Raw genomic sequence first — 16051 nt, 5'->3', positions numbered from 1 at the left:
CAGGCCAGGACTCTGCAGTCTATTTACACCTACAGGCCAGTGGACACTTTTTCAATGATGAGGATGTAACATCCTGGAGGAACGCTGGTTTGAGGGTGGAGTCAAGTAGGCCATTTAGTGAAAAGGGAAAGACCATCTCTGAAACGAGGAGGGGGCCTAAGGGTACATCTGTCACCATCTTACAATGCTGTGATTGCAGCCATTCCCCAGCTCGCTGTGAATGGTACTCATGACCATTGATCAGTGGTTGTTGATCAATGGTCATGAGAATTTGCATAATTAAGATTAAGGAACTGACCTCCCAGCCCATTGTTCCTTCAGTGGGCTGGTTTCAGTCATTATGTAAATGTCCTGTTTATAAGATTGAAACCTGCAGTCAGGTGAGACTGAAGGAGTCACCTGGATGAAAGACGAAACGTTTCTCCCACAAAACGCTACGAACAGATGAACAGAATCAACTTTTGGAGAACGTTGAATCAGTATTTCAGCTTTATGTCTGTCTCCACGTCGGTTGAGTGTGAAGTGCATATGAGAGCATGAGGGTGGGAATGGATGTTTGTGTCTGTGTGTGCCTGTATGTCTGTGTCTATATGTCAGGTTGGGTATCAGACGCCACCTCTCTGGGGACATCTCAGGCCCTCCAAGGTATGGAGGCCTATCTCCCTATATAAAAAATTCAGGAGACTAATTTTCCATGAAGTATATTTGGGAAACATGTACAATTACTTTTTAATTATTCAATAAATAATGTTTGATTAAAACCTAACTATGAATGTGTTTCAGGGAACGCTGAGGATAACTGCATTGCACCTTGTCCCTGTGTATGAGCCCTTAGTGCGCAGGGAGCCACCAGCCACCCGCACAGTGCAGAGATGGTCAGAGGAGAGCGAGGAGGCTCTTAAGGACTGTTTTGAGTCGACTGTGTGGGAGGTGATCTGTGACGACCACGGAGAGGACATCGACGGCCTTACTACATGCATTACTGACTATATTAATTTCTGTGTGGATAACACCGTACCTACCAGGACTGTACGGTGTTTCTCCAACAACAAACCTTGGATTACCCCAGAAATTAAAGCTGTCCTCAAGCAGAAGAGGAGGGCCTTCAAATCCAAAGACAAAGAGGAGTTGAAAAGGGTGCAGAGAGAGTTGAGGGGACTGATAAGGAATGGGAAGGACAGCTACAGGCAGAAGATGGAGAAACAGCTTCAGCAAAACAACGTTGGTGAAGTCTGGAGAGGCCGCAGAACCATCTCGGGCCACAAACAGCAGAACTCTCTGCCTGGGAGGGATGTGAGATGGGCAAATGAACTGAATCATTTCTTCAACAGATTTGATTCAGCCATGAGGCAGTCTGCAACATCGGCTGCAGACTCACCCACCCCCACTGCTGCTGTTCCACCTCTGACACCTCAGACACTTCACACCTCTTCTATTCACCCTGCTCACTCCCCCCCACCCCCAACAACAGCATCCAATACACACTCAACACAAGGCTCCAGCCTGTCTCTCTCAACCACCCAGGTTAGGAGGGAACTGAGGAGGATTAATGGCAAGAAGGCAGCGGGTCCAGATGGCATCAGCTCGAGGGTCGTCAGGTCCTGCGCGGACCAACTGTGTGGGGTGATGGAGCACCTCTTCAACCTGAGCCTGAGGTTGGGAAGAGTCCCACAGCTCTGAAAAACCTCCTGTGTTGTTCCAGTGCCAAAGACTTCACGCCCCAAGGACCTCAACAGCTATAGGCCGGTGGCTCTGACATCCCACCTGATGAAGACCCTGGAGCGGTTGGTCCTGGCTCAGCTTCGGCGCCTAACAAGCTCATCACTGGACCCACTTCAGTTTGCCTACCAGCCTGGCATTGGAGCGGATGATGCCGTTATTCACCTCCTACATCGTTCCCTCGCTCACCTGGAGACCGCTGGAAGCACTGTGAGAATGATGTTCTTTGATTTCTCCAGTGCCTTCAACACCATTCTTCCCTCGGTTCTGAAGGACAAGCTGGAGAACTCTGGAGTGGACCATCACCTCACTACCTGGATTTTGGACTACCTCACCGACTGACCACAGTATGTGAGGACTCAGGGCTGTGTGTCGGACAGGGTCGTCTGCAGTACGGGGGCCCCACAGGGAACGGTTCTGGCTCCGTTCCTCTTCACCATCTACACTGCAGACTTCTCCCACAACTCCACCCAGTGCTTCCTGCAGAAGTTCTCTGATGACTCTGCAATAGTCGGCCTCATCACTGATGGGGAAGACAAGGAGTACAGAGGTCTGACCCAAGACTTTGTGGACTGGTGCCAGCTGAACTACCTCCAGATCAACGCCAGTAAAACCAAGGAACTGGTGGTAGACTTCCGCAGGCACAAGCATTCTCCACTGCAACCACTGAACATCCAGGGTATGGACATTGAGGCTGTGGACAGCTACAGGTACCTTGGTGTTCATCTGAACAATAGACTTAACTGGAATCATAACTCAGACGCCCTCTACAGGAAAGGGCAGAGCAGGCTGTACTTGCTGCGGAGACTCAGGTCGTTTGGAGTGGAGGGCCCACTCCTGAAGACCTTCTATGACTCTGTGGTGGCTTCTGCTATCTTTTATGGTGTGGTCTGCTGGGGCGGCAGCATCTCTGCTGGGGACAGGAAGAGACTGAACAGGGTGATCCGAAGGGCCAGCTCTGTTCTAGGATGCCCTCTGGACCCAGTGGAGGTGGTGAGTGACAGGAGAATGGTGGCTAAGCTGTCATCCCTGTTGGACAACATCTCCCACCCCATGCAGCAGACTGTGACAGCACTGAGCAGCTCCTTCAGTGGGAGACTGCGGCACCCACGGTGTGGGACGGAGAGATTTCGCAGGTCTTTCCTCCCCACTGCTGTCAGCCTCCACAACAAAGACTTTAACTGAACAAACACACAATCCACACATGTGCAATAATACTAAGTGCAATAATCTTTTCTGGCATCGTTGTATTTTTACTCAGTTGTATATAGCATTTGTATTCTATTTTTATCTTATTGTATATTTTTATTCTATTTTATTCTACTGTATATAGTATTTTATTTTATTCTATTCTGTACAGCTGTGTACTGTATTTATTCTTATCGTATTCTAATTTTTGCTTCATAACTTTTGCACTGTCCACTTCCTGCTGTGACAAAACAAATTTCCCACGTGTGGGACTAATAAAGGTTATCTTATCTTATTGTTTGCTCCATGTTAGATGCTAATGCTGACCGCAGCATGATTGAAATGGTAAAGCAAAACAAAAGAAAAGAAACACATAAGTCTTAGTATCATTACTTGCCAATCATGATAAAAATGTTGACTAATAGTATTCACCAAACAGAATATGAGTGTTTTATTTTTCCTTTCCAGGTGCAGTGTGAATCTTGCCAAAGATGGGCACATTTTGAATGTGAAAAATATAAAGAGAGCAACGAAGAATATAAATGCAAAAAAATGTAAGGAAAACACAGAACAACTTCAAATAAAAACAGCTGTCTTTTCCCCTCCATGTGTGTTTGTATTCTTTGTCAACATTAGATGATTGTGTGCAGGAAGCATGTTTTAATAGTGTGATTTGGCCATCTGAACATGTTACCTAAATAAATCCAAGCAGGAAGCATGTTATTAACGTCCTAGCGAAATAACTCAAAGTTTTGAAGTGATTGGGCCATCTGAACATGCTACCTATATAAATCCAAGCAGGAAGCATGTTTTAATAGTGTCATTGGGCCATCTGAACACGCTACCTATACAACGGAGCCATTAACCACGTAAGGTAGCATATTCTGATAAGGTAGCACGGATTGATAGACAAGACCATAAATTTACGCTACGGTAGGATGTTTTGACAGAACACCGGGACAAACTGTGTTCCTTCTCAGCTCAACACGAAATGCGTAATATTTTCTCTGAATACAGAACAATTCAGTTTTTTACGGGACGGTTGGAAACTCTACTAAAATAAAGTTCACTATCAGTAACATCACAGCACCACCCAGCTGTATAGAAACTCCGTCATGCTAGCTAGTAGCAGTACGAGTTATTGTAACTGACTGTAAAAAGTCAGCACAAGGAAAATAAACTCCACCTAAACTTGGTTTATATCTGACCCAGATAGACTGCAGGGCCCTATTTCAAGAAGCCGGTTTAGTGCAAACTCTGAGTAAGTATACCCTGAGTTAACGAAAACTCTGGGTTTTCGGTTTCACAAAGCGAGTTTAGATTAATTCTGACTGAGTTACTATGACACTCCGTGAAGCTAACCTGCTCCCCAGCAGGTTTACTCCAACTAACCCTGACTTTCTCCGCCTCTTTGTCGGAAACCTGACTGTAGGAAGTGTCAGACATGGCGTGCCCCTTCCTTGAAGAGCCAGTAGATGTTGAAGCCCAAATTCTCCGCAGAGCTCTCTGCCGGGAGAGAGTGATTAGAGCGCGTTTGGACATTTTACCATTTCCTGATGATTTTCTGTGTGAACGTTACCGTTTTTCAGCACAATCTATAATTTATTTGAATAACATCCTCAGGCCTAATATTGCTCATGTGACACATTGTGGACATTCTCTCAGTTCTGTACATATTATTTGTATTGCATTTTTTTGCAAACGGGAGCTTTCTGTATAATATTGATGACGCTGAGCACGTTTCCAAGGCTACCGTCTGTCGGGCAGTCAGGAATGTTACAGTTGCACTGAAACGTCTCCTGCACTCGTTTGTGGTGTTCCCCGGTCATAGACCCACAAGATTTATCAAAGAGAGATTCCACAAAATTGCAGGTATCAGGATGAACAAAACTCAATTCATGATGTGGTGATACTTGAACTACTACTTAAATTTTACATTTATTTTCAGGATTCCCAGGCGTGTATAGATGGCACTCACATTCCAATCATTGCTCCTTCAGTAAATGAAGGAGACTATGTGAACAGGAAGTCTTTCCACAGCATTAATGTACAGGTACATAGTTCCCTGTAGCATTTCAAACTAACAAATTATTTCATTATAGTAATGGACGCTAATTTGTGTTCTCTGCACTGTGGAGATCATATGTGATGCCAACATTATCACAAATGTGGAAGCCAACTACTCAGCCTCTGTGAGTGGTGGTGGTGGAGGACCCCCACCTGTTTTTCGGGCCTCTGCTTTTTTTCTAGTGGCTATAATGGGTACATTTGAGCATACAGATTAAGCAAATATGTACTTGTAATGTGCTCAGATAATTGCAATAAGTGCTCACAGAAAGAAAATTAATGTAGCCTCTAACTGCAATTGATTTACATAGGACAAACAGACCAAGCACTATGGCTCGTAATACAATTACACCTTACCTGTTTGGACTATATTTTTATATTTCATTTTTACTTGCTGCTAGGAACGTTTGGGGCCTGTTGGGTTGCACCTGCTCTCACATCACATCACAAAATAAAATGTATAAAATAAAAAATAAAATAAAATATAATAAAATAACGTGTTAAATGGGTGGAAATCCCTAGATCAATGTTTAAATTAACACTCACGCATTGACTCTGTCGGCTATGTTTTGCCATGCATGCTCCCTTTCTTTTGCAGCTGTGGCTGTGTTACTTTTTTCCGCGGAATTTGCATGTTATCGGCATATGCTGCCATCAGAATTTCGGCCTCAAGCGCTGTAAAATACATTGACCGCGCCTTCTTTCCCTCCGTCTCCATGGTGACTTGCTTAATCTGTGCTCCACTAATCAGGGCTTTATGTATCCTCGTGCGCGCGCTTAACTTGGGGTTAAAGCAACTCCGCGTTGATTGAACTAATTGTTATCAGCCTTTCTGAAACCGAATATTCCGAGTTGGACAGTTCGGGGTTACTCAACCCTGAGTATCGTTTTTCACTCTGGGTTTTCTAAACCGGCTTCTTGAAATAGGGCCCAGCAGTAGAAATCAGTCCAATAACAAGGTGTGTAACATCTAGCAGGGTGACAGAAAAACCCAGGGTAACTTCTAAGGACCTCAACGTCTCTCTCACATTGTGTTTTTTAAACATGCTTCCATTTGTCACTTCAGTCTTTACTCTGAAATACAGGAAGAGAAATCATGGCTGAAATAATTTCTCATAAAACCAGGGGTGTGGTCCAACAGTCAGTTTGGTGAGGAAGGTTCCTAACTGAGAAAAGTGACCCAGAAGTATCTGTGTAGCAGCCACAATGAATCAAGATCATGAGCTTTATTAACTGATCAAAGTATCTTCTTTCATCTTCTGTATCATTCAGTTTGCATTGGTAATGCCCATTATTGTAATGCTTTTTTAAGACGAGCAAAACTTTATTTCACTTTGGGTTAGCTGGGATAAGTGATGGATGGAGGGAATTTTACTTCAGCCACAGAAATCCTAAACAGGAAGGAGTAGCAGAGTTACAGTGGATCACTATCCAGCAGGGAAACAAGGTTTATTTCAATTTCTTGGCCATGAGTGAGATTTACTGAGTGGGCAAATTAGGGAGACGACACCATCAGATCCCGAGCCCTCCATGTGTTAATCAAGAGACGGCTGCTGTGCTACATCCATAAATAATGAATAAATTAGGAGCTAAAGCTGAAAGGACAGTTTATTTGTACCATCTTCACGTGAACACATTCAAGAACATCACAGATGAAGAAACATTAAAAACTTCCACACTACATAAAGCAAGAAAAATAGTTTTTCTTTCAGGTGGTTTCAGAAAAACAGAAACATCAAACATCTCCAAGACTCTCTTTGAAAGAACTAAAAACCTTTGTTCTCATGGTCCAATCATGAGTGAACTCCCCGATTAAGCCTTGTGTGCTAAAACATGTCAGAGTTTTAAAGGTTAAACATGAGTTTCCAAAACGTTTTGCTGGAGAACAATGAACTATTTGACTGAGTTTCAATCATTTACAGACGAGCAAAATCAGGACAGAGAAAAAAGGACAAAACTGACTCAGTAAAAAACAGAAAAGAAGATCCCATGTAGATCTGTATTATGTAGAATTTCAGCCCAGCAACCAGTTCAGTTCAACACAAGTTTAAATGATTCTATCTGAACTCTGTGGAGCCTGATCTCAAGCTTTTTGAGTCTGACACAGAAACCAGAGGATCTTTCTGTGTCTTCAGATTCACTGTGATCCAGTGATGGGAGTGATTTCAGCCCTGAGTGATCGCGCTGATGTTTGCACAGAGCAGACAATGAGGTGAATGTTTGGGCACATTGGTAACAGTGAAACAGTTTATTAGTAACGTGGGATTGTTTGTGTGCAGAGTATGAACTGAGATTCCTGAAGCTCTTGTCACACTGGTCACAGCTGTAGTTTCCTTCCATGTGTGAACGTTCATGAATGTTACGATGACCTGACTGTGAGAAGCTTCTCTCACAGTGTCTGCACTTGTGTGGTTTCTCTCCTGTGTGGACTCGTTTGTGTGATTTAAGCTGACCTGCAGTGGTGAAGGATGACCCACACTGATCACAGAGGTGCTTTTTATCCCCACTGTGAATCAGTTCATGTTGTTTTAACTCACTTGATGTGGTGAAGCTTCTCCCACATTCTTTGCAGTATTTCAGTTTGTCTCCAGTGTGTCTACGTTGATGTCTTTTTAGGGTCTTTTGCCAACTGAAAGTTTTTCCACAGAGGTCACAATGAAAGTCTTTCCCACCACCACAGTGATGACAGGGTTGAGAACTGGATCCATCTGTGTCGCTCTGCTTCTAAACAAAGACACAAAGACAGTGTAAGTCAGTCCTTCAACATTTGTATCCTGAACGTCGCCTGAAATAAAGAGCATCTCTGCAGACGTCCAACTACATTTGACTGTTTCAGTTAACACACTCAGTTTACTGGGCTGCAATAACTACAATACTACCACCATAATACTACAGTAATACTAAAATCATAACTGAAAGGAAAATCTGAACAATCACTCAGAGCTGCTTTTCCATGCAGTAGAATTGCTAACATGCTAACACAGTTTAATGAGCAGAGTTGTTCCAAACAGTCAGGCTAAAATGACAAGATAACAATATAAATACATACCTCACAGTAGCTGCACTTGTAGAGTCTCTTTCTGGTGTGGATCTCTTGGTGTAGGCTCAGGTAACGTGGAGATTTAAAAGTCTTCTCACACAGGTCACATTGATAAGGTCTCTCCTCAGTGTGGGTAAACATGTGTTGTTGTAAGTGTGCGTCTGTTGTAAAGTATTTGCCACACTGTTCACAGCAGTACACATCATGTCTGGTGTGAATGCGTAGGTGTGTATTTCGGCTCCCTCTCTGGCTGAAAGTTTTTCCACAGATGTCACAGCTGTATGCCTTAATTCCAGAGTGGGTAACTAGATGACTCTGTAAGCTGTTACTGTGAGTAAAAGCTCTGCCACACTGATCACAGCTGTATGGCTTAATTCCAGAGTGGGTAACTAGATGCCTCTGTAAGCTGCTACTGTGAGTAAAAGCTCTGCCACACTGATCACAGCTGTACGCTTTAACTCCACTGTGGATGAGTTGGTGTTGTTTTAGGGAAGGCTTGAAGGAAAAAGACTTTCCACACAAGTCACAGCTGAACGGTCTCTCTCCAGTGTGGCTGACCTGATGCTGTTTTAGTGAAGCCCTCACAGTAAAACCCTTCCCACACTCGTCACAGCTGTATGGCTTAATTCCAGAGTGGGTAACTAGATGCTTCTGTAAGCTGCTACTTTGAGTAAAAGCTCTGCCACACTGATCACAGCTGTACGCTTTAACTCCACTGTGGATGAGTTGGTGTGTTTTTAGGGAACCCTTGAAGGAAAAAGACTTTCCACACAAGTCACAGCTGAACAGTCTCTCTCCAGAGTGGATGACTTGATGCTGTTTTAGTTTAGCCCTCACAGTAAAACCCTTCCCACACTCGTCACAGCTGTATGGCTTAATTCCAGAGTGGGTAACTAGATGCCTCTGTAAGTGGCTACTGTGACTAAAAGCTCTGCCACACTGATCACAGCTGTACGCTTTAACTCCACTGTGGATGAGTTGGTGTTGTTTTAGGGAATCCTTCAAGGAAAAAGACTTTCCACACAAATCACAGCTGAACGGTCTCTCTCCAGTGTGGATGACCTGATGCCGTTTTAGTTTAGCCCTCACAGTAAAACCCTTCCCACACTGATCACAGCTGTATGGCTTAATTCCAGAGTGGGTAACTAGATGACTCTGTAAGTGGCTCATGCGAGTAAAAGCTCTGCCACACTGATCACAGCTGTATGGCTTAATTCCAGAGTGGGTAACTAGATGACTCTGTAAGTGGCTCATGCGAATAAAAGCTCTGGCACACTGATCACAGCTGTATGGCTTAATTCCAGAGTGGGTAACTAGATGCTTCTGTAAGTTGCTACTTTGAGTAAAAGCTCTGCCACACTGATCACAGCTGTACGCTTTAACTCCACTGTGGATGAGTTGGTGTCTTTTTAGGTAACCCTTCCAGGAAAAAGACTTTCCACACAAGTCACAGCTGAACGGTCTCTCTCCAGTGTGGATGACCTGATGCTGTTTTAGTTTAGCCCTCACAGTAAAACCCTTCCCACACTCGTCACAGGTGTGTTTTTTCTCTCCCTTTCTTCTGTGAGGTTTGTCGGCCTCCTGAGAGCGCTGACTTCTGGCTCTATGTTGGTCCTGCAGTGACAGAGATACAAACAGAGGCAGTGAGTGAAATGCAGTCGTGGAACAAACTCAACCTTCAAACTCCATTAACACTAGTTTTAAACCTGAAGGTGGAGCGTGGCACCAAACACCTTAAAGGTCTCTTATCCCCACCTGCTGGTAGTTCTAACACATTACATCCAACCTGCTGTTAAAGATAATTCATGACTGTTCAAACACTAAAATCATGCCCATCCCTCCTGATTGTGTACACACACACACACACACACACACACACACACACACACACACACACACACACACACACACGCACACACACACTATTTTATAATTTAGATCATTTTGTTGTTTCCTATTACATATTTCTATAATTTGTATAGATTTATACATAATTATTCAGTGATAATAAATCCTGTGTTTGTTTATTCTAAAGGAACCCCGTTAGCTTCCACAACAGATGTTGCTCGTCTTCCGTCAAATACTCACATAAAATATTACACAATAAAGTGGATTCAAGATATCCACATAATTTCACTCTTACATCCACAGTGAGGTTTCACAATTGTTAAAATATAAGCAATCAATAATAATAATAATAATAATATCAATAACATTGAGGCACATTACACAAATTTCAAAAACAAATCATGTCTTACAATATTTACAACAACTAAAAGCTCTGTAAATCGGCTTTTAAGTGTTCATTGAAGTTTTGAATAATTCTCTAATTTTTTAAGGCAACTTATTCCACTTAAAAGTTGCTCTAAATGTAACAGTTTTACAAAATGTTACTTTTAACTCGAGCATTTACTAAATTGCAGCTTGTTGAAAACTGTGTAATATGATGATGTATTTCATCTGGATACTGCAGCTGAGCAGAATAAATGTGGTGTGTTTAACAGAATTGCTTTCTTTAGAACTACAAGTAAGCCATAGAATATTTTAGCCTGTACAGGAAGCCAAGAAAGGTTATTATGCATTTTATCAATATTAGTATAGTATGAACATCTTCACACTAATCTGGACGCCTTATTCTGGACTAACTGAAGTCTGTTAAGATCTGTCTTATTAGCTGCTGACCAAATGATTGAACAATACTCCAGATGAGACATTACTAGTGCATTAATGACATCTTTCATAATGAAGAAGCGATACACAAAGAGCATTTCATAGCCATAGCTATGCCTTGTCGGCAGAGTTATGTGACATTAGTGATGTTTGTACTTTCAGCGTTTACTTGGTTTTAAAGCCTTTAAAATATACGCCGTTCAATAGTCGACCTTAATCTGACAGAGAATGTGATGATTTTGTGGATAATTAAAGTCAGTCATATATCCACAAACACAACAAGCTGAAAGTCAGTGATGCTGCTCGGTTTGCAGTCCTGAATATCACGGCACAAGCAGGATTCACTGCACTGTTAATGTTAGCTGTGTTATATTGCTGCCTCTGTTCGGTGGTGTCGAGCCAAACGGACTTTAACGTGTGTTTGAACGAGCTGACGGTTCACTCGTTAAGCTGAAAGAAAGATGCTTTAATCACAGCAGTCACACATGTGTCCACTGCACCATCTGGAACTCTTCTTGTTTACACTCGTAATAACACAAACACTAAATCCTGCTTCTCTGGTGCTGTTGTGTAGCAGTGTGTACACCTGAGACTGTCACCTGTCTGTCTGTCCTGCACTCTCTCTCTGTTTCTTTCTCTCTGATTGTGGAATAAAAGTATGAACATGTGTTTATAAGTTACACTTGTGTTTGAATCCTGCAGCTTATCACACATTTGATTTCCATGTGTGACGACTGCAAGTGTCCAGAGTGAGGACAGACTGAGGGAGCCACTGCTGCACATCATCTGTGAGGCTTTGCAGCCCTGATGATCCACCAGGACAAACTCAGCAGTGTGTGAGGAAGAGGAGGAGGAAGAGCCAGCAGCAGCTGACAGATGGAGAGAATAGACAGACTGTTCCCTGTTTGTGAAGGACTGCTAGGAAAGTTTAACATAACTGTCTGTCCTGAATCAGTCTTATTAGGTAATGTTCAAATAATGTGATCATCCCAGTGTTTCCAGTGTGGGAGAAATTACTCAGGGCCTTCAAGTTACACACTATGAAAGGCAGCAACAAGTTTAATGTTCAGAAACCTAAAGTCTGTATCAGCAGCAGAATGGAGCTAAAATAAATGTTGGTTTCAGTTCTATGAAGCTTTGAGTATTTTGGATCAGTAGCTGCTGTGTTTGTTGCATCACATTGCTGTAACTGTTTATATGCTTTATATATTCTGAGCTAAGTTGATCTATAGTGTTACATCATATTCTATAAGGATGTTATGTGTTTGTAGACTTTCTGCCCAGTTTGACCCATTTAGCAGAAGTCAGCACTTCGGCCTTAGCGGTCTTTGAGTACGTGGCCCTTGAGGACTTTAAAGCTGCAGAACCTGAATCGGGATACAGCCATGATGATCTCCAGCCTCGTGCTCGCCAACATTCTCACCTGAGTTAAGAAGACGATCACTGAAATGGTCTCAGCAGGTCCTTTGATGACAGCAATGAAATGCAGTGGTAAGGCTTTTTGGGGATTAAGTTCGTTTTCATGGCAAAGAAGGACGATGCAGTTCATCTGATCACTCCTCATAACATTCTGGAGTGCAGGCAAAATGCTATTATAAAAACTTAAGCAGCAACTTCTCCAGGTTCCAATATTTATGCAATTCTCAAACCTTTTGGCCACGACTGTATAACCTCTTCTGAAGTTTAGTGGATATTATACATGGTTATGCTCAGGATGTGTCGGCCAGTTTCCACTGGAAACGCCTTTTGGTTAAACTGTCAGTGAGGAATTTGCATTTGCACTGTTACATTTTTATATAACTTTAATGCACATAAACAACAGCTGCTTGTTTCAGTGAAAATACATTGATGGGTTTTTAATAAAGTTGTGCAGCTGTAAAGTATTTTGTCTGGTGTCAATTCTATCGTCAGCTACATCGTTATGGCAAATGTTCAAATGTATATGGTGATAAATATCTTTGGTCATATGGTCCTGCTCTGTCTGTCACCTTCTGTGTTGAGCTCATTGTTTCCTCTGTAGTGGCTGAGCTGAATCCAAGTAGCTGAAAATGTTCCTCTGCTGCTCCGTCAGACTCTCCTCCTCCTGCTGATCAGCTGGGACACAAAACAGATCTTTGTTAGGCTCCACACTGCACTGAAGAGTCAAAGTGGCTCATATGTTCATCTGACAAGTAAAAGAACACATTTTTGTTTCCCGAGGTGGGCAACTTGTTGGAAACAAACACAAAAGGTTTGAGCACTGATACCTGCCATTGCTGCCATTGAAAGATGCAACGCCAGCAATGTGGATTGTCAAGACTCAAACCAATCATCAAGCAAAGACAACAGGGATCATTTGTTTCTGTTTATTTAGCATTCACAGCATTTGCCTTCTGTGCAGGGGAAGTCCACGCACACTGTGTGGTACCGCCATCCGCAGAAGGTGCATTCAACCTCTGTAAGAGAAACGAGATTGTCTGAGACTGAAATGATATTCACTAAAGAAGTGGTGATTTGTAAAACTTCAAGTGTATGACAAGGTGAAAACAAATACACAACTGCATGTCATGTAGTTGAAGCTTTTTCTTCTTTTGGAAGACCGGAAAACACTGAAAGTTACGAATTAGTCCTTTATTTATCCAGGTAAAAAAAAAATCTCATTGAGATTAAAAATCTCATTTCCAAGAGAGACCTGGCGTCATGGCAACACAAGTCACATACCACATAGGGATATAACATTTAAAACAAATACAATATCCCAACATGTGTAACAAATGTATTGTGCTTGAAACAAATTCAGAATAGGTGATAAAGCAGCTGCACATGTGTGTCACGAGTAAATCTGGCTGTATAACAAACAGAAACAAGTGATCCCTGCTGTCTTTGCTCAATGGTTGGTTTGAGTCTTGACAATCCACATCGCTGGCATCTTTCAATATGTTTGAATGCACCAGTGTAAGTGCAGCCACTCAGACTCTGCTCAATGTGTTCATAGAAACAGGTGCAGATGTGTCACGAGTTCATCCAGCATTAGCTATGGCACTTGGCCACAGGTGGCAGCAGTGGACTGACCTGCATTTGAGACTGCTCCAGCTGCTCTGTGACAGTCAGTAGATCTGCTACAAATTGCAGATCATATGCAAGTTTTGGAAATGACATTATAAATATTCCTAACTTAGCCACGGCAGCATTGTTGATGTATTACCTATATTGGCTGAAAATGTTCATTTGCAGAGAAAAGACAAAGGCAGACTGTGCTTACAGGATGTTACATGTTATTATGTGATGTTATTGAAATCATCATGAATAACAGGAGTGGTGATTTGTAAAACTTCACATTTTGATCCGGGACGTACTCTGCATAAAAACAAGCGCTCACTCTTCCTGCTCAACAAATGACAAGGGCGGAGCCTTATACCACGTGATACAGAAGCTGTGCTGTGTGATGCTAAAATTAGCAGGGAAACAACAACGGAGAGCACGTCAGGGATGACGAGAAAGTGACAGGAGAAAATCCGTCCCGGTCAACCACCCAAACATCAATAACGGGAACCTTATACAGCGCTTCCCTATACCCGTCGAACTCCCGCAGGCACAAAGACATTACGGAGGCTATCACTTATCACCTGACCAAAGATATGGCTCCATCAACACTGTGCAAAACGAGGGATTTAGGAAAACGATCAACACCCTAGACAAACGCTACACAGTGCCGTCCCGCAACTATTTTTCTATTGTTGCACTACCTGCTCTGTACACGCAGCGTCGAGCAACGGTGGAGACGGAATTTCAAGCAGGACAACATTTTGCTGCAACAACAAAACGTGAGACGTTTGTTGTTTTTATGTTTATTTATTCTTATGAGAGAATCATGATCTCAATTCTAAGCCAAAAAATCGTGATTCTCATTTTATGCAAAATCGTGCAGCCCTAACATTAACACAAAACTATTGTTTCACCAGAGAAACACACATGAAGAGAGAGACAATAACAGCTACCAAACAGTCGTCATAATTCGTCACACAATGAGAAAAGGACAAATCAACAAGTAACAATGACTAATTAATATTAAAATCTGTAACATAATGTATTGTTTGGAGTTTAGTCTGATTGGTTCAGGATGAGCTGCCATTATCCACAATTAACCTAACAGACCTACACCTTAGTTCACAGATTCACTTTGTCTAAGGTTGATTTCTGGGATTTCACACAACCCAGGATTCAGATCGTGAATCCATGATGGGCTTGGATTTACATCATTATGAATGAAATGTGCTCTACTTGGAAGCAGCCGGCCCCGCCCCTTTTGACGGCTTGTGTGAGACTTTAAATCATCAAACTGTAAATTATAAATTTAAATTGTTATTGATCCTTTACCCCGAGTCCTAAAGTGTAGATTTATTTTCTTACTCTTCTTATATTTATTGTTTGTTTACTTGCACCGCTGTAACTGCAGCTTCGTCGTCTCGTCTCTCTATATGCTGGACTGTCTGTAGCGGAGATGACAATAAAGTTTACTTTGACTTCAGCAGCGCGCAGGCGCACCGAGGGCTCTAGCGCTCACTTTATAGAATTTAGAAAAAACATGGGTGCAGATTATAAGTCTGTATCATAATATCTGTTTGTTGTTTTTATTTTGTTTTGCGAGTTGGTTATTAGATGCCGCTCCAGCCAGCCAGAGACTCCCCGCCGCCCCGCCCTCTCCTCCCTGTGCCGCCAGCAGCAGGCGCACCTCGCAAACGGAGGGCGCCCTTACTCCCAGCAAATGGCTGATAGAAAACCGATCGGTGCCTACGAATTTCCCAATATGCGCTGGCATGACGTCGGGGAAGCATGGGTACGACCGATTATTTTATTTTTTTCTTGCCCGTGATGCCCCCCCACCACGATGCATTCTATTGGTTTGCACACTTACACACACCCAGCTGTGGTTTCCGGTTTTGCTGGACTCTGGAGAGCCCCGCCTTTAACGCTCTTCTCTCACAGAGAGCAACAGAAAACTTGGAAAAACTCCAGATTGACTGAACTCAGTTCAAAGTTACCTTGACACCTTTAGATGTGAGACGTAGTGATGGTCCGCTTGAAGCTGACGCTCCGGTGCGTGTGTCAGAAAGATCAACGCACTGCTTCAGAAGCACCGTGTCGAGGCTTGATTCGTTTGGCCAGAGTCACGTGATCAGTGACGTCTGAAGCTTCGTTTAGAACGTACCTTTTTTTAAATCGAACTTTATTGAAACACACTGAGTATACAACATACAAACAGATGAAGTTTACAAAAGAACAGAACATGAACATACAGAACCAGGAGTAAAAAAATTATGATATGAGTAGGCGAAAAAAATCAACATATAAATATTGTTCTGAGAGGCTTTTTGTTGGTTGAGTCTG

At 42.7% G+C, this 16051-nt stretch overlaps 2 protein-coding genes across 4 annotated transcripts in view; both read right to left on the bottom strand.

Annotated features, from left to right (window-relative positions):
- LOC113011589 (NACHT, LRR and PYD domains-containing protein 12-like) overlaps positions 1–16051 on the bottom strand; it is a 534299-nt gene that overhangs the window by 457196 nt on the left and 61052 nt on the right. The gene's annotated exons all lie outside the window — the stretch shown is intronic.
- LOC145425151 (uncharacterized) lies at positions 6565–15821 on the bottom strand. Of its 3 annotated transcripts, none has more exons than XM_080298110.1 (4): positions 15706–15821; positions 12673–12778; positions 8024–9628; positions 6565–7698 (listed from the first exon to the last, which is right to left on the bottom strand). In XM_080298110.1, exons 2-4 carry the CDS (start codon positions 12688–12690, stop codon positions 7006–7008), a joined length of 2316 nt encoding a protein of 771 aa, XP_080154236.1. In that variant the 5' UTR covers positions 12691–12778; positions 15706–15821; the 3' UTR covers positions 6565–7005. The 3 variants fall into 3 exon arrangements, with proteins under 3 accessions (XP_080154236.1, XP_080154238.1, XP_080154237.1); XM_080298112.1 differs by having other exon boundaries at positions 6565–7695; XM_080298111.1 differs by lacking the exon at positions 15706–15821 and adding an exon at positions 12931–13879.

The sequence above is a fragment of the Astatotilapia calliptera genome, chromosome 3 (genome assembly GCF_964374335.1).
Source record: "Astatotilapia calliptera chromosome 3, fAstCal68.1, whole genome shotgun sequence".
NCBI lineage: Eukaryota > Metazoa > Chordata > Actinopteri > Cichliformes > Cichlidae > Astatotilapia > Astatotilapia calliptera.
This window is presented reverse-complemented; position numbering and strand designations above follow the sequence as displayed.

What these genes read in the sequence shown, in the direction of transcription:
- LOC145425151 (XM_080298110.1), bottom strand. An exon ending in ACAAGTGCAGCTACTGTGAG is followed by an intron (nt 7,699 to 8,023) that starts GTATGTATTTAT and finishes GTCTTTGTTTAG; the next exon opens with AAGCAGAGCGACACAGATGG.